Below are 18,029 nucleotides of genomic sequence, written 5' to 3' on the forward strand. Positions count from 1 at the left end.
AGGACACCCTCCTAAGCCACCCTCGCATACAGCCCTCCACCAGTCCCATGTCCACCCCACTCACAGCATTAGCTCCTGCAGCAGCCACCTGGTCGCCGTCAAGAAGGCAGAAATTGGCTGGGAAGGACAGAGTGCACAGCGCTCACACCTAGGTCCAAGGGTAAGGGTGTCCCCCACCCCAGCACCACCCTCAGAGAGACCAGAGGGCTGCCCCGCCACTGGGAGGGGGTGCGGCAGAGCACAGACCCACAGCCCAGCACCCCCCATCCCCCTACCTCCCATCTGCCCTGCAGAGCTGAGCTAGCAGGGAAATGCCTACTGCACGTCAGATATCTCGGGTGGGGTTGGACATGCCCCTCAGGAGATGAGTCAAACCCTCATTCTGGTGCTGCACTGCTGAGGATCCCTGGTGGTCTAGCAGCAGCATCAGGGGCTGAGGCTGGGGCAGGCTGCTCTCTCTGTCTCCACCAGGGGCCCTGTTAAGTCACAGCTCCCAGAGCAGTCTCTTTGAAGCCCCAAAGTGAGACCCACAGGCCTGCCTGGGAGTGGGACAGAGCAGTGGCTCTGAGCAGAAGGTGGAGACGGTCAAGGTGGGGCCCTGGAGCTAGACGCCCAAGGTAAGTAAGGACAAGGACCAGTGACCTCATTCCAGGACAGGGCAGAGGACTGGCTGGCTGGTAGAGGGAAGGGCTGGGTGATACTCACGCTGACCAGGGGCTGCGCTGCACTGTTGTGGTGACTTGAGGGTTTGCACATGGCCTGGTAGTCATACATGGTCACTCTGAAAATCAGACGCAGGCTGTGATGAGTTCAACGCCACCCCCCCACCCTGCCCCTGCCTCAGGAGGGTTTACTAGCAGAGCGTCCATTCACTGCAATTCCTGAGGGCGCCTGAGCTAGGACAGCAGATCCGAAGACAGCTCATGCTGAAAATTACATTTCTGTGCTTGGAATGGTTTAAAGGCAATGAAGAGCAAATGGCTTGCCCTTGGAGCTGGACGGTTTTCCCTCAAGGGTCTGAGCTGCGTGGTCCCTCCCAGGGGTGCCCACATGACCTAATGCCCTCCCCACATCACACAGATGCCCTGGCTCCATAAAGGTTGCTTTTGGAGCTCTTTGGGGGCACTCACTGTGCATTTTGGACATCAGGATCCCAAGATCCGCCTGGACCACTTAGGGTCAGCTGTTGGCTTACTGAGTCTATTTGGACTGGGGAGGAGTGTGCCCCACTTACTGGCTGAACACCCCCATGCTGAGCAGCTGGGTCATGACAGCACCATCCACCTCCCCAAGAAATCTTCCCATCTGTGAGAGAGGGAGAGCAGAGAGAGAGAGAGAGGGAAAGAGGCGGAGCAGGATGAAGCCTTCTGAGCCCAGCACTACTATCAGTTCTGGTCGAGGCTTTTGGGGCCAGCTGAGCTTTCCCTCTAGATGCCTCTCAGCCTAATCCAGCTGAACCTTCCACCCACGCCCTCTCCAGTCCTGGCTCCTTACCCTCCAGCCTGGTGCTTTCTAAACTGGAGGCAGTTATCTGCTAGCTGGCTATGAGACCAACCTAGAGGTTACAATATGATTTTTAAAGAATGGCATAGAATTCCTTGGAACAATTCTGTGTGAATCACTTGCAGCAAGGTTAAAGAATGTTTTGTGAAATTGGATTTGTTGTATATGCTGTGTGTGTGTGTGTGTGTGTGTGTGTGTGTGTGTGTGTGTGTGTTGGGTCAGATATAAAACACGTTTCTGCAGGTCAAGGTCAAAAGCAGCAGTGCCTGTCTCATGCACACCAGTATCCGCATCCTCCCAGTGTGAGAGCACTGCTGTCGCTTTTGATGTTCCTCCGTCACCTCTCACAATCAGTGTGCCCTGTGGATGGGTCATTTGTCCCCTCCACGACAACAGCCTAACCGGATCACTAGCCCTCTCTCCTTCGCCCACCTGCCCTCCTAGGTGACCTCTCCCCTCGTCCCTGTGGCACTGCCAGAGTCATATTCCTCAAACGCATCATGGATGGGTCACTCTTGTCTTCATTCAAAAAAAATAAGACAGGACCCTCCCTCCTGTCCCCGGCTCCCCTTTCATTGCACATCAGCCAGTGTTTTGTGGCTCCTGTGCCCTGTGCCAGGCAGTGGCCCCTAGCTGGCTGAGGAAGGCTTCGGGTCCTCTGCTCTGCCACCTCTCATGGCCTCTGTACTTGCCCTAGCCTCTTGACTCTGCTGTTTCTCAGCGTGGCAGGGTGGCAGAGCTTGGGCTTGGTGTTGAATTTTGACTTGAATGTAGGCTTTCTTAAAGACTGGGGATAACGTGTGCCCTTAGAGATGTGTCTCCCAGTAAATACTTGAAAACTGGCAGCCATCGTTATGAGGAGAGGTCTGGGCTCTAGCTTGGCTGTTCTCCCTGCCCTGATTACCTTTCTCTGTCCTCATGCCAAGGAACTTTTATCCTCACCATTCCTGGAAAGTCTTTCGATTCTAACTTTTCCAGCCAGAATGAGGCCCTCCTCTGCACGCTGACAGCCTGTGGCCTGCACGCCATGCAGTCGTCGTCTCACTCTGCCTGATAAGATACTTGGTTGAAAACTATATGAGGACAGGACCGTGTCTTACTATCTCTGAATTCCCCAAAGTGTCTTGGTACCTGGACATACTCAGTTAGTGTGGAATTTTGGCAGGCAAGGGAGGTGGGTGATGTGCTGATGGCCATGTCAGGTTCTTCATGGAGAGCTTTCTAGCTGCCTGGGCCCAAAATGAATGACATGTATGAAAACTACAGGAGCTTGGGCACATGGACATGGCCAACCTCAAGGAAAACCAGGCATTGTCTGGGTGTCCACCTGGGGCCTGCCCTGGCAGCCAAGTAGATGCCAGCAAGCCTTCTGAAGGGAACAGAGATTTATTCCAGACAAAGGCTAGTTAGAACGCATGACTCCTGACACCCAATGAACAATCAGAGAAGTTCTCTTCCAAATAAGAGGTGATGGTCCCGTTTCAGGACAATAACCCCAGGACCATGCCCATGGTTCATAATGTTGTGACTTATAATCAGCCAATATGGAGCCACAGGTCTCCAAATGCGCCCACACCAGGAATCTGGGATGAAGTCAGGAAGTATCACTTTCCAAATTGGAATTAAGTAACAAAATATAGTCCTTACATCCTACAGTATTTCCTGTATAAGTGGAAATAGCTGACTTATAAAATTAAAACATGAGGATGCAACCCACTAAAAATGCATGGCAAACTGAAATCTAAAAATGGACAGGTCAACTACAAAAGTAAATAGGAGGGAAACAGATGCAGACAAAGGTACTCAGACTTGTCTGTCTACACTCTGCTAGTTCCTCACCTGGAATGCCCTGACCACCAAAAACTATTTCATTACACCTTTTATTCACAAGGCACTCACCAGGTTAGTCTGATGCAAAAATGAATGAAATGGACACCAATCAAGAGCTTCAGACTAGTTTGCATGGACAGACAGGAACACATGAACGCTCAGACAAGACCAGCTGATAACCAGCACCTCTGACAGTGGTGAAAAGGAATGGGAGCTCAAACTCCTGGCAGGCTGCATGGAAGAAGGCAGTGGACACAGCAGGGGGACAGCAGGGAGGGTCAAGGGCATTCCAGGGACAGAACAGCACATGGGAATGTAAAAGGCATTGAAGTCCTGACTGTTCTTCAAGGTGCAGCCCTAAAGCTCTCCCTGGTGCCTCCGGCTAGAGTGATCCCTCTCAGCTGGGGCTCGCTTTTTGCTATTTTAGTTACTGTGTGTGTGTTTGTTTCCTCCATCACTCTGTCACCTGACAGCAAGATTCTAGAGGACAGACATTCATCTCTGTCCCACAGCACCACACCATGTCCCGTTCACAGTTATTATTCCATGCATATATGCTGAAGGAATGTGTGAGGAAATGAATGACCTGAGTCTTCTGCTCCCTGAGAAAGTGCAGCAGCGTGGAGATAAGGCTTCTGACAAGGCTGGTTTTAATTCCTACAAGCCTGTCCCATTCTGCCTCCTAATTCCAGGCGTATTCACCAACTATCCTGTTGTTTAGACACTTGATTCTGAGAAGAGAGGTCCCTGAGAGCAAGGATGTGTATCCTGAACACTAGAAAAATGTATCCCCCTTCGTAAATAACTAACTTGATTTTTCTAGGATTTGTCACTCTGGCAGAAAATATCCATTCTCTCCGTCTTCTTTGGTTAGGCAGCCTGACTTTAATTATGGCAGCCATGTGCTCAGGGAAAAGACTACATTTCCCAGTAGGCCCTGCGGCAAGGAGTGGCCAATGGAATGCGAGCAGAGCCGTGGGGCGGGACTTCCGGCAAGCGGGCCCAAGACTTGCCTGCTGCCCGCTTTGCCCTTGTGCTCTGGACAGGAGCCCCTCCAGCTCTGCTGAGACCGTGCGGATGGGGCCAGGCCGGGCCCAGGCTGCCTCCATCCATTCCTTTATGAGAGAATACACCTTTAGTTGTTTAAGCCACTGTAGTGGAGACTCTTCTGGCAGCAGAACACAATTCCTGGCTGATAGTTTGTTTTGAACTTTGTCACGGCAAATCCCTGGCTCAAATCGAGTCCCTGAACCTGCAACGCCAAGGTCCAAACGTCGACGTGGGATGCCTTGTGGATTTAGGAGCCCCAGACCGCCCGTGGAGTGGCAGCGAAAGCACAGCACGATGCAGGGGCCTGACGGCCCGGGTCCCCTTTTCACGGGGACAATTCACAAATAAGCAGTGGCCCATGGGCCGCCTGAACTCGGGCTGGGTCAGAAGGGTCGAGAACCCCCTGCCCGGCCTTCGAGTCTGCAGGGAGGCTGTGGGTGCGCAGGTCCTGTGAGCACCACCCGGGAGCCTGCAGGGGAAGCAGATGGGGAGCAAGTGACGAGAGGTTGGGCAGTCCCTCACCGGCCTGGAGTAATTTGCAAGGCTGTGGGAGGCTGTGCCCAGAGAAAAGGGGTGATCTTGAGTCTCGTGACAGATAGAGTAAATGTCCCATGGCCTCCTTACCTAGGGGCAGCCCTGGTTTCTCCTCTGAAGTTGGGAGCTCATCCTCCTAAGGGGTGTGGACACTCAAGTCCCTGTGCCTGGCTCGTGTGGGGATCAGTTTCCTTTCCTCTGCTCCTGGCTTGTGCAGCCTCGCCTGCTCCTCTGTCCCCCAGGCTGCAGTCTCCTAAGGGGTGCCTGGGAGGGATGTGGAGGAGGGGCTGGGGGTGGGGCAGCACTGCACTCCTGCGAAAGCCGCCTGAAGAGCCTGCCTCTGACCACCACAGGATTAATTTTATTCCGGGTCGACCCGGTGGAGCAGGGTCATTTGGGATGCCAGGAAGGCAGAGGGAGCACTGCTGCCAGGGCATGGGGTGCCCCAGAAGATGGCAGAGGCAGGCTGCCCAGAGTGTAGAGGACGGGAACATGTGCTAGGCTGGGAGCCTGACTTTGAAGATGAAGAGCCTGGGCTGGGCGAGTCGCAGGGGTCAGGGAAGGTGAGAGGGATTCAGAGAAACAGGAGCCAAGGCCCAGACCTGACACCTGAGGACAGAAGGGGGCACCCTGCTCTGAGTGCCTGCCTGGTCCCTGCTTACTGGGCTGGGATGCGGAGGGAGCAGGTTGCTGTGCTCTGAGAGATCCAGGCCCCTCAGGGGAAGGTGCTGGGATGGTGCCTCCGATTTTCTAGGCTGCAGTTGTGCCCCTTGGAGGTTCATTTTGAAGCTCCCATGGGTGGGTGCTGCCCAGAAGCAAATGACAGGAATCGGAGTCCTCAGATTCAGGGTGACAGATCCACTATAAATATTACAAAGCTCCACAGAGCTGCTGTCACTGTCTGTCCCCAGCTGTCTGCTTCTCTTTCTAGGCCCCATGTTGAGGGTTGCAATCTTGGCATCCCTAGCTCTTTATTATAAGAATGAGCCCTGGCTGGGTGTGGTGGCTCACGCCTGTAATCCAAGCACTTTGGAGGCCAAGGCGGGTAGATCACCTGAGGTCGGGAGTTCAAGACCAGCCTGACCAACATGGTGAAACCCCGTCTTTTTTAAAAAATAAAAATAAATAAATAAAATTAAATTTTACAAAAAAGAAAAAAAAAAAAAAAAAAAGAATGAGCCCTGCCCTGGAAGAGAGGCCAAATGTCTAATCAGCAGGCTTGGAGCACCACCAGCGCGAGGAGAGCCAAGCGGCTGCTCCCTCAGGCTGGCTGCAGATGGGGCCCTTGCGGTTTCCCCGCTCACTGACTACAGGGAGGAGGGCCTTGGGTGCGGGAGGGCGTGGAAGGACTTTGGGAAGAATCTTTGAGTCTGCAGCTCAACAGGCCCCTCTCTCCAGGCCCTTGGGTGAACCCTGGCAGGGACAAAGAGTCGCTGGAAACTTTTGGCACATTGCTTAGTCAGGAAAGTGATAGCAGCTGGCTCAAGTGTATCCAGACCCTCCGCAGCCAGGAGGCCTGGGCAGGGTTCAGAACCCATCATGCACTCAGTCACCTAGAGGGCTCCCTCAAGCAGATTGCCAGCCCCAGAGTGTCTGAGTCCCCCACTATGCACTCAGTCACCTGGAGGTCTCCCTCAAGCAGACTGCCAGCCCCAGAGTGTCTGAGTCCCTAGGTCTGGGATGGGACCCTGGCAAATCTGCATCCCTAACCAGCTCCCAGATGCTGCGGCTTCTGCCCTTCAGCCACACTGAAGGCCTACAGATAAGCAGGGAGGCGCAGCGAGGAATGAATGAGTTGGGGAGCCAGCCCTGTGGCCTTCGATGGCACTTGTGTGTTTGGGAGGGAGGGGCAGGTTTGGGTCGGCCATTGGGAGTTGGTGGTGGGCAGACTCTGAAGAGGTTCACAACGATCCCGGCCTCCTGGGAGTCCTGCCCTTGTGTAAGCCCCTCCTCTTGAGTGTAGATTGGACACAGTAACTTGTTTCTAGGAAGCAGAATATGGTAAAAGTGGTGGGGTGTCACTTCTGAAATCAGATTTCAAAAGACTGTGACTTCCACCTTGCCTTGGTCAGTCTGATGATGGAAGCTGCCTGCCGTGGGAGAGGAGGCTTCAGCCTCACAGCCCTGGAGGATCTGAATGCTGCCAACGACCATGTGAGTGTGGCCGGATGCAGATCCTTCTCCATCAGGCCTGGAAATGACAGCAGCCCTGGGGACCTGGATGCTATTGCCTTGTGCAAGACCCTGAGCCAGCTGTACCCAGATCCTTACCCACAGAAACAGCCAGATTTTAAGTCTTGTGGTCGTAAGCCACTACTTTTGTGATAATTTGTTATGCAGCAATAGATAACTGCTACAGAGTTGTCAAATGAATGAGTTTTTAAAAAGCAGCAAAACAGATGGACGGACAGAGGGTTGGACAGCTGAACAAGTGGCATTAGCCCCAGACCCTCCGCCACCCTGTCTTCCACTTGCTTTCTAGTCCAGCGCCTGCTACTTCCAGGCCTAGAACTTTCAGGCCAGTTCGGTTTTCCACATAGTTATCGAGTGTCTGCTGTGTGCCAGGTACCACGCCAGGTGGGGTCTCCAGCCTGGTGCCTTGCCATAACCCAACACAGCTCAGGCTGCAGAGTCAGAGCTGTCCCGGGTGAGGAAAGAGGAAGTGAGCCCTGTCACAGTGTCATGACCCCCAGGGCCTTGACACTAGCCCAGAGCTTAACTCAGGGTTGGAATTCCTGGGCCTTGCCTTTCAGGTCCTAGAGGCATTGGACCTAATTCCATGAGACTCAGCTGAGTACAGCAAGTGAATGAACTCCACCTTGAGTGGTGACAGAGTGACCTGCGTGGGGCTCAGGGCCAGGAATGTCACACAGGGGGCCGGGACTTGCAGCCTCCACACCCACCAGAGAAGGCCAATCTAGCTGGGGTCAAGAACCGTGCCCTGCAAATGCTCAGGTCCCATCAAGACCAGTGTTCTCCCCACTCAGTTTCCCTTCCAAGAGGTCTTTTCTAGAATCTTCTTCCCCCTCTTTTTTGCTGCTCTTCACTTGGCTTTCTGGGTTTGAAGTCTGGCTTTTCTGTGGCTGTGAGTTTTTGGGTTAATGCCCTAACCTTGCAGGGCCTCATTTCCCCTCCTGTGTGAAGTGAGACTTAATAAGGTCCCAGCAGATGATGTGGGGGGCCCTCCTTACTTCTATGGCCTTGCTGTTCGGGGAGCAAGGGTGAGCCAAATGTGGTGGGAGCAGGGGCTCTGGCAGGAGCTTCTAGAAGTTCAGTTTGTTGCTGCCCAGCTTCTTTTCACAGAGGATTTGGAACGGCACATAAAACCACGTACAGGGTAAAAACGTAATAGGAAATGGGGGTGAATGAGTTAAGTAAACAAATACGTTACCTAATACAGATCTCTGAGTAATTGCTACCACATCTTATCCAAAGTTGTTCTCAGTGATTTTCTTACAATCTGAAGACGTGAGCAAATGTGGTCTGGACAGAATAGGACCAAAGCAGCCCAGTGGGTTATGAGAGGCCCCTCCAGGGTTCCTATCTTGAGATGCCACGTGCCTGCCAGCTTCTCTCAAGGCTGGCGTGGTTCCCCTCCAGGGCCAGCTCCCTGCACGGTTGTCCGGCTGCCTCTGGAGCAGGGGCTGGCAACTGCAGCCCGCGGGCCAAGCCTGGCTCATTCTTGATTCATGTGGGATCTTGATCTAAGACTGGCTTTTCCATTTTCAAGCGGTTGGGGAAAAAATGTCAAAATACTGGTAACATCTCATGACACATGAAATTTATATGAAATTCACATGTCAGTATTCAAAGGTTTTACTGGAGCAGCGCCACGTGCGTTTGCTCACAGATCACCCATGACGGCTTTCTTGCTGCCATAGCAGGGCTGAGTCTCGTGAAGCTCAAAACCAAAATGTGCATCTGCCCCTTTAGGAAATGCTCACCTACCCCTGCATTAGAGCTCGCCCTCAGGCCTGGCCATCCTCTCCCTCTGTTCTGCCAACTCCTATCCCAGTGTCCAGGATCCAAGCTCTCTGTGGGATGCCCAAGCCCATGCTCTGGCCCTTGAAAGCCAACACCTCGGGAGGCCTGGGGAAGTGATCAGTCTCAGTTACCCAGGGCGGGAGGGATTGGAGCCCAAAAGAGGGGGCACCAGGTAATCCCAGAGCCTCACACCAATCACGGTTCAACTCCTGTCGTCACCGGTTTCTCCCAGAACAACTGAAAACTACAAAGGCCTGGTGCTCTGTCTGGAGAGGAGTGAAATGGCCAAAAGAGGGCATGAAAGAGAGGAGGGGGAAACCAGAGGCAGGCACCCAGCTGGCCACGATGAACAATGAGCTGAGTCCTGCAGAGCCTCATCCTGACTCCTACCAAGAGGAAGTTGAATGACACTGTCTTTGGGTTCTCTATTCCTGTGGCTGAAAACTGCTGCACGTTAAGTGGGTCGTTTAAACACTACCCCAAGGAGTTAGATTTCCTGATCCACTGGTGTCCCTTTGTCCTCACTTGCCCTCTTTCCCAAGTCTCCTTCCGACACCGGGCTCTGGTTCCCTGTTCTGACAACTGCTTTGGATCTTAAGCCACACCCGCTCAAGCCAGACCACAGCCCTGCGATGCGTGGAGGCAGCCTTGGCCACGACCTCTGCATCAGCCTCCTCATCCCAGGCACTTAGAGCCTTCAGCTGGGGTTGGCTTGGACACTGTGTAGTCCAGCCCCCAGCGAGGCACAGCTAATGAAAGTTGCTTGCCCGCATCACATGTCTAACTAGTGGCAAAGCTCACATAGAACTAAATACTATGCCCCTTCCCCCGAGGCTCAGGTGGGAGGCTGTTCTGATGCTTCTGCCATGCTTGAAGGAAATACATCTGGTGAATATATCTAGATTTGCTTGAGATTTGAATGGGCTTCTTTCTCAGTTTGATTCCTGGCTAAAGAAATAATCCATTTTGAGGTCCCTTTTGGAGCCCAGCAAGTATAAAATTATTATTATACTTTCTCTTTTGCCTTTCTGAGCACATGCTGCATTCAGAGAGATGCCCACACCCGGCAGGGGCGGTGGGAGTCGGGGAAGATTAGAATGTGCAAACCAGGCATTCAGGTGCGAATGCTTTGTGTCTGTCCCCCATTTCTCCCTGGCACACCGAAGGCCAGGCGTGATGGGCGAGAATATACTTTTCTGTAAGGTTCAGACAGGACAAGAACATGAGTGGGGAAGCCACGCCTTCTGGGCCCCACTATGGTAGAAAAGCAGGAGTGGGTGGGGGGTGACCTGATGAGTGGGTGTGCTTGGACCCCTGGGAGGAGGCCCGGCGTGAGGCTGGGCCAGTATGGCCAGGCAGGGCCCCGAGATGGGGTTACTGAGTGGCTCCTACCAGCCATGCGAGGAGGCCAGGCTAGTGTCAGATAAAACAAAGAAGTAATATTTTCTCTGACCTCTGAGTTGAAAAGTGCTCCAAATTCTGCCATCTTGCTATGTTGACTTTGGCTTCCAGAACACCTTTTCTTCAGCCTGTTAGCTGCACTGGCCTCGCGCAGGGCTCCCTCCTGGGGCCGTGGCTGGCGTGGCTGCGGGATGTCTCCAGCCCTCCCGCCGCCCTCTCCCCCCATTCTACATCCCCAGTGACTTACCTCTTGGGACCTCTCGGAGATCAGAATGAACCCGTTGTTGTCGACCACGAAGCAGTCCAGATCCTGGGAGGAGACCCAAAAGGGAGGTTACGGCCAGGGCCCTCACCCAGCCCGGCTCCTCCGCCCGTCCCTACAGCTCTGGAAGGCAGCGTGGGAACCTTCGCTGCAGGGAAGGAGGGCATTTGGGAGAAGGAAGCTGGCTCTCCAGGAGGACCGGATGGAGGGCCATGGCTCCCCTCCTCCACCCTCCTCACACGGGCAGAACTTACACTGTCCTCGCAGCTCTGTGTGCACGGCATATCCCCAGTGCTGCACTGGAAGGAAGAAGAGAGACTGAATGTGACACCTGCATCCGTGTAGTGGAGATGGCGCACGTGAGTGGGAACACCGTGTGTGGTACATTTGCAGTGTGTGCACTGGGTGTGCATCTGCATGCAGAAGGCACGTGTGTGGGTGTGGGATGTGTGTGTCATATGTGGACAGCACGTGTATAAGGTGTGTGCATGTGTGTGTCCATGTGTGGGTGTGTATCTGTATGTGGAGGACACACGAGTGTGGTGTGTGTGGTATGCGTGTGTTATGTGACCTGTGGGTGCTGAATGCTGCAGGCCCTAGCTGGTGGAGTGGCCCAGGTAGCCCCAGGCCTCATGGCTGGTGTGGGGAGGTGGCTTGTGGGCTCTGCGGGGCTTCTGCGCTGGCCGTCTGGTGAGGTAGTGGGTCCCCCCAGGCCCCTGCCCTCCGTCCCTCCTGCTTTCCTCTTGGGCTCCCTGCACTTGCCCAAAGCCAGGCCACAGCAGCAAGTGAAAGGAGCCGAGGGGCCCGGCGTTGTGGGAGATTGGGGCTGGAGGAGCTTGTGGGAGATGGTGGGGGCAGCTCAGAAGCCAGAGGGACCTGGGGGCTCTGGGGAAGCAGAGGGGAAGGAGCCAGTAGAACGGGACGGGGCAGGCAGAGCTGGGAGTTCTCAGCCAGAAGCCACTGTTTTCTCTGGTGTCTCTTGCCAGCCATCAGGGCCCGGATCCCGGACCCTGGACCCTGGACCCTGGATGGTGGAGCGGGCAGCTGTCCCTCTGCAGTGGGAGGCGTGCCAGTGGCTTTGGGGTGGTGAGAGGGGTCGATGCTGGGTCTTGCCCCTTGCCACTGGGCCTGGAGGGGCTGTAGACCAGGGCTGAGGCTTGGCCTGCAGGCTGGGGCGCTGAGGGGCTGAGAACAGGAGGGGCCGGGAGGGCATCCAGAGGGCCTCAAGGCAGGTGGAGCATCCTGTGGGGTGCGGGGAGTTCTCACACCCGGAAAGCATGGGGAGTCCCCAGCCCAGACCTGGCCCAACATCACACCTACCTGCCGCGTTGCCACCCAGAATTTGCGCTGGAGGAATTCCAGCTTCATTTGGACGCCCACCGCTACAGGGCAGGAAGAGGGAGGGCAAGGCCAGGGAAGAGACGGGGAGAGAAAAAAATAGATTCGAGTTAAAGAGAGGAGGTGCTTCAGCAGGAACTGAGGAGAGAGACAGCAGCGGATGGGAGGACTGAGTCAGAGGGCAGAGTGCAAATTGAGATTTCTGGGGAGTGGGAGGGGGGAGGAAGAAGAGAGACAGCAGCCTCTCTTGTCCCCACTCGAAGAACAGCACCAGAAAGTGCTCAGCAGCGACAAGACTCCCATTCCAGAGAACAATGAGGGCAGATTCATCCCCAATCTCTGGGAACTCAAGGACCACTTAGTCTCCCCTTTCCCAGAGATGGGAATACAGAGGCCAGAGAGACCCACCCATTTGACCAAATCATGTGACCAAGAGTGGTGCCCTGAGGCTGGAATTCAGGGCCATTGCACTAGCAACTCACGGACTCCTTGGATCTCAACCTGGTGTAACCACCTCTTTTACACCCACTGCCTGCTCAGGATCTTCCCCACTTCGTAAGGAGGCTCTTTTCCTGCTCAAAGTCAGGATCGGATTTGCCCAGGGCTGCAGGCGGGTTCCAGGAAACCGCAGGCACCACCGCCTAGCAAATAGTTCTCTTTTGATGCCTCTGCTTACAAGGGCCACGCTGCCTTTCTGCTTCCCGAAAGGCTTGGAGAACCCAAGCGGGTGCTCACATACCAAGAGAAATCTGGGACAAAGGCTCCAGGAAAACTTGGGGCCAATGAATAGAAAGAAAAGGTGGGTTATACTGAAAAGAAGAATTTCAAAACTAGGCCAGCTTCCTAGTGTCTGCTATAATAATACGAAAACTGCGCTGGGTGCTTAGAACGCGCCCGGCACCTCACATGCATGAGTGTACTGAATCCCACAGCAGGCCAGTCTTATTATTCTGACTTTCCAAGCTGAAGACGTGGAGGCTTTTCAGAGTCACACGGCTTGCCCAAGTCACCAGCTTGTTAATAACAGAAGCAGGACTGCAACCTGGGCCTGTCTATCTCCACACCTGCCTCCTCTCTGCACCTGCCTGCTCTCTTTACCTCTCTTCTCTCTCTCTGGACCTGGACTGAGTCCTGATGGTTGGGAAAGAGCAGTGGGCATGGGCAAGCCACTCTCTACTCAGGCTTCGGTTTCCTCATCTGTGAAATGTGAACGGATGTGGGTTCTTAACCATTGTCTCCGTCACAATTATTCTCATCTCTCGAGTACCCAGTTGGCGGGAGTTCCAGTATAGCACAGAGTTACAGCACTGTGTTTTCATTTTATCAATCTGGAATGATCTTAGAGAAATTTGATGGGGGGAAAAAAATAACAGCAGGGAAGGGTCAAGGGCCAGAGGTCCAGCCCTGCATTTTCCAGGGTTGTGATCTTTGAATTTTGTCTCCTCAGCTGCAAGATGAGTCACGGTTTGACTTCCCTAGGAGGGCAGAAGGAGCCTAAGATTGTTGAGGCTCCAGTGAGATAATGTGAGACGCTGTTACTCTAGACAAGAGCCTTGGTTTCTAAACTCCAGCATGCACCAGAATCGCCTGGAAAGTTGGTTAGAACCCACCCCCAGAGTTTCTCCTTCAGGGAGTCCGGGGTGAGGCCTGAGAATTTCTGAAGTGTTCCCAGGGGTTGCCTATGCTGCTAGTCCAGGCACCAAATTCAGGAAACGCCTGTCCCAAAGCTTCGCCGATTGCACCTTCTAAGATGACGAAGATGACCTACATCTGTGCTGTCCTAAACAGTAGCCAATAGCCACACATGGCTAACAAGAACTTGGAATGTGACTAGCAAGCCTGAGGACCTGAATTTAAAAAAAAAATAATTTTAATTAACTTAAATAGCCATGTATGATTGCTGGCCACCATATTAGACAGTGTTGTTCTAGAGCTAATCCGAGTTTGCAGATGAAGAAACTAAGGCCCTGAGAGGCCCCTCCCGGCCTGGGAGTCTCGCGGCAACCCTGGGGTGGTACTCTGGCTGGCTGGCCTTCCTGAACAGGTCCTACAATATAGGAACATTTGAGTTCTTTGGGGGCATCTTTGTTGCTTCGCGGTCCAGGTAACTGAAAGGAGTGGGCTGGAAGGGGACAGGTGACCCATCTGTTGGCTCATGACAAAGATGAGAACCCCCAACACAGCACACAGCTGCAGGTGAGGCGTGCTCGGGGGCCCAGCGCGGGCCACGCTCCTCTTCCTGCTCATCTGCCCCTCTTAGGCTACAGGGACCCGTCAGTCTCCTCTCCTTTTTCCTTATAAGACCACCCTACATATTCATTTTAGACAGATTTCTTTCACCTGTTGGAAAAGGCTGACTCAAAGAGGATCATCAGAGGTGAAACAGGCTAGTGCTCAGAATGACCAACTCTTCGGGATTTAAGAAGGCTTCCTTCATCCTGTCCTTCGCCTCCAGGGTCAAAGAGGTCTCTCATTATTCCTAGAATGAGACTCTGCCTTTCCATTTGATGGCTCAGTGTCAAGTTGCATAGCATCATGAGATTTTTGAGCTGGAATAAATTCCATGATTCTAACATGGGGCATCTGGAGAGGGTGGGGGTGTAAGTTTTGAGGCTCCTTGGGCAGAAATGGGGGGAGCAGGACACAGAGCAGATTCTCCCTCACTAGGTTCCATCCCAGGCTCCTCCAAGGCAAGCTGTGTGTCTTTTGCCCCTGGGTGTCCTTTGCAGAACGAAGGGCATTCCCACTACCTATTGGCATGTCATCTCCACTTGGGCACTTTGAACTCGACATGTTCTCCCCCAAACCTGACCCTCCTCAAGCCTTTTCCATTTCAGGACGCATATTCTAGTGGATTGCTATTGTTTTCCCTCCTCCCATCCAAGATCTGCACACCTTAGTTCCAAAACTTCATAAATTTGTCCGTTTCCCTCCATCTCCACGGTTACCACCGTTGGCCAAGCCAACACTGCTGTCACTTAGATTAATGCAAGCTCCCCTGAGCTGCCCCCTTGCCTTCCAGGCTGCCTCTCTATGATCTGTTCTCCACATAGCCACAAGAGTGGTCTTTCTGAAGATCAAATCACACCACTTCCTGGCTTAAAACCCTCCAATGTCTTCTCATTGATCTGTTTTGTTTGTTTTGTTTTTTGAGATGTAGTCTTGATCTGTCACCCAGGCTGGAGTGCAGTGGCACAGTCTCAGCTCATTGCAACCTCTGCCTCCTGGGTTCAAGTGATTCTTCTGCCTCAGCCTTCCAGGTAGCTGGGATTATAGGTGTATGCCACCATGCATGGCTAATTTTTGTATTTTTAGTAGAGATGGGGTTTTACCATGTTGGCCAGACTGGTCTCGAACTCCTGACCTCAAGTGATCCACCTGCCTCAGCTTCCCAAAGTGCTAGGATTGCAGGCATGAGCCACTGTGCCCAGCCCCAATGACTCTTAAAACAACATCTAAACTTGTAAGATGGCCACATGAACTGGCTCTGCTGAATTCTCTGATTTCAACCAGAAACACATCACCTCTCAAGCCTGTTAAGCTCATTCCCCAGAGGATTTGTGCCAGCTGTTCTCACCTCCTAGAATGCTCTTCCCCTAGAACTTTACATGGCTGCCTCCTTCCCACGATCAGGTCTCAGCCCAGCATCATCTAGAGTGGCTGTCCCTGGCCTCCCGAGATAAAGCAGGTTCCGCCTCCCTCACCTTTCACTCTCTGTCTCATTGCTTTTTAAATTTTCTAAGTGACATGATTTGTTCATTGATTTGTGGTCTCATTTATTGTCTGTCTGGGGCTAATAACAGGCAGGGGATTGAGTTCTGACCCCCAGCAACTAGAACTCTCCCTATCACAGTGTGATAGGTACAAATTTTTCTTGAGTTAAGTGAGCAAATTCGATTTGAGCCAGCCACTTGACAGGGAAGCAGAATTCTACCAGATCTCACTGTCGCTTCCCTCCAAGCTTCAGAAGCCTTGCTGACCTCCTTCCTCTCCATTTTGCTGTGCCCTCTCACCGTCCCCGAACTTGAGATCCCAAGCTTGAGGTTTAGCTGTGCTCTCTGTCCCTTGAAGACCCAGGCGGCCATCCACTAAGAAATGGGGACTTAAGTGAGACACAAAGAAAAACTTCCTCGTGGCAGGAACTGTAAGATACTGAAGACAAGATGCGGTGCTGGGAGGAAACGCGGTGAGGCATGGAGATCTATTTACCAGCGAGCCAATGGTGGTCTGCCAGGCCCAGCCGCCTGCACCCCTTGGCCTTCGTCGTATTGAATCCTTCTGCCAACTCCTGTCCCGCAACCCAAGTCATGCTTTTCTACTCTAGACACCCAGGGAACTGAGTCTTCTCCCCCAGGCCCTGCTCTGCTCGTGCGGGTGAGTGGCCACTTACAGGGAGGGCTGCCCTGCCTCCCGTCATCTCCTGCTAGCCCACTGTGTGCAGGAGACAGCACCTCATGATATTATGTTTGCAGACAAGCTCACACCTTCCAGTGAAGAAAAATTCAGGCAAAGGGCCTGAGGGAATGCAAGGCTTTCCCGGGAGTTATCAGGAGAACTTCCCTCATGCCTGTGCATGGCGGGCCCTGGTTTAGACCCCAACCTTGGTCCCCAGGGGACTTGCCATGACCTGAAAGAGGAGGACAAATCTCAGACCCTTCCTCCTGCCCCAGCTGGCCTGCACCCCTTCCTTCCCTCCTGCCCTCCCTCTCTGGGCTTTCTCCTACCTTCCCTCTCTGGGCTACCTCTCCACATGGATCTTGTGCCTTCCTCCAAAGCAGCTTTCCTGTAAGATCTCAGCTCAGCTCCACTGGCAGACAACGTAACAAAGAGCCTCAATAAGGCCAGCCTGGCAGGCGGCTTATCAAGATGTACGTCTTTGCTGTGCACGCAGACTGCCACCTTGGTGCTGCTGTGTCATCACAGACGGCAAAACCAAACAGATGCTCATGCACACACACTTACATACACACACGGACGCACACATTCAGGCACACACGGACACAAAAGCATGCACACACACTTGCACACACACATGCACACGCACACACTTGCACACACATGCATATGCACATGCACACACATATCCACACACATGCACACACACAGCATGCACACGAACACACGAGTTTGCACACTGTTGAGTGCTGTGGTCCCAGGAGCCAGAAGCTCCAGCTTTGCCCTCCTAACCCTTGTATCTGCTTCTCTTTCCTCCTCCTCTGTCTTGAGAACCCAACCAGGAGACTGCGAGTTGCACTGGATGGGGACTGTGGGGCATGAGGGGGATCATCTTTTGTAACACAAGCTGGGGACCCAGCAGGTGCACAGTGAATATACTTAGGTCACAGAAGGCCAGTGCCAGAAGGGAGATAAGAGATCTCAACCTGTCTCATTCTACAGGGCAGGAATCCAAGTCAGCAAGGCCTGGGGCTGCTGAGTGAACTCACTAGCTACCTAGTCACTGAGCAACAGAGTCTGAAGTCTGGGTCCCCTGACGCCCAGGCTCGAGCTCTTTCGTGTCCTCCATTGCTTGCTCAATTGACATGAAGGTGCTGGGGCCTGAAGGACACGGAGCAGGTGAGGCTGGTCCCTCTGCTCCAACCGCTCAGTGGAGGAAAGGAGACGAAGCACGCCGCAGCCCCTGCGCATGTGAGGGTGGCCCAGAGACAATGCCAGAGGTCAGAGGAGGAGCAGGGCCAGTCCTGGGGCATTCCAGGGAAATGGCATATTGCAGGTGACATGCTGGTTGAGTTTTTAAGGAAGGGGGAGGCCACCTATGGTCAGGAGAGCATTTCAGGCGCAGGGAAGGACACACTTTCATGGAGATGGAGAAGCAGGAAGCATGTTTGTGGGGAGGGGGGAGGCTCTTCGGCTTGACGGTGGGATGTGTGAGAGGCACCAACAGGGAGAGGTGAGAGGCAGGGAATTCCCCAGAGGTAAAAGACACTGCCTCCTCCTCCTGGGATAGCAGCTCAAGCCCTGTGCTGCCCGGGACCCAGACGAGCAGACAGAAGGGAGCATGCAGGAGCATCCTTCTAGGGGCACCCTGAGTCCAGGGGGTTCCTCTATCCTCACCCCAGCCCTGGTTGTGAATCCCCCAAAGAAAGCAGGCAAAATGGAAGACGAACCT

The 18,029-nt window shown here is 53.6% G+C and overlaps 1 protein-coding gene across 5 annotated transcripts in view; it reads right to left on the reverse strand.

Moving 5' to 3' along the window:
- The window catches only part of CACNA2D4 (calcium voltage-gated channel auxiliary subunit alpha2delta 4), a 129,964-nt gene that overhangs the window by 8,572 nt on the left and 103,363 nt on the right, over window positions 1–18,029 (reverse strand). For 4 of the 5 annotated variants that reach the window (XM_037744588.1, XM_037744587.1, XM_037744586.1 and 1 more), the window contains 6 exons: window positions 11,885–11,946; window positions 10,819–10,863; window positions 10,550–10,612; window positions 1,235–1,305; window positions 706–781; window positions 65–117 (listed from right to left, as the gene is read on the reverse strand). In XM_037744588.1, the coding sequence (XP_037600516.1) occupies window positions 65–117; window positions 706–781; window positions 1,235–1,305; window positions 10,550–10,612; window positions 10,819–10,863; window positions 11,885–11,946 (370 nt within the window). Of the gene's footprint in view, window positions 1–64; window positions 118–705; window positions 782–1,234; window positions 1,306–8,481; window positions 9,850–10,549; window positions 10,613–10,818; window positions 10,864–11,884; window positions 11,947–18,029 lie in introns of those variants that run through there. The other variant, XM_037744589.1, reaches the window with a different exon arrangement.

The sequence above is a fragment of the Cebus imitator genome, unplaced genomic scaffold, assembly GCF_001604975.1.
Source record: "Cebus imitator isolate Cc_AM_T3 unplaced genomic scaffold, Cebus_imitator-1.0 Scaffold179, whole genome shotgun sequence".
Classification (NCBI taxonomy): Eukaryota; Metazoa; Chordata; class Mammalia; order Primates; family Cebidae; genus Cebus; species Cebus imitator.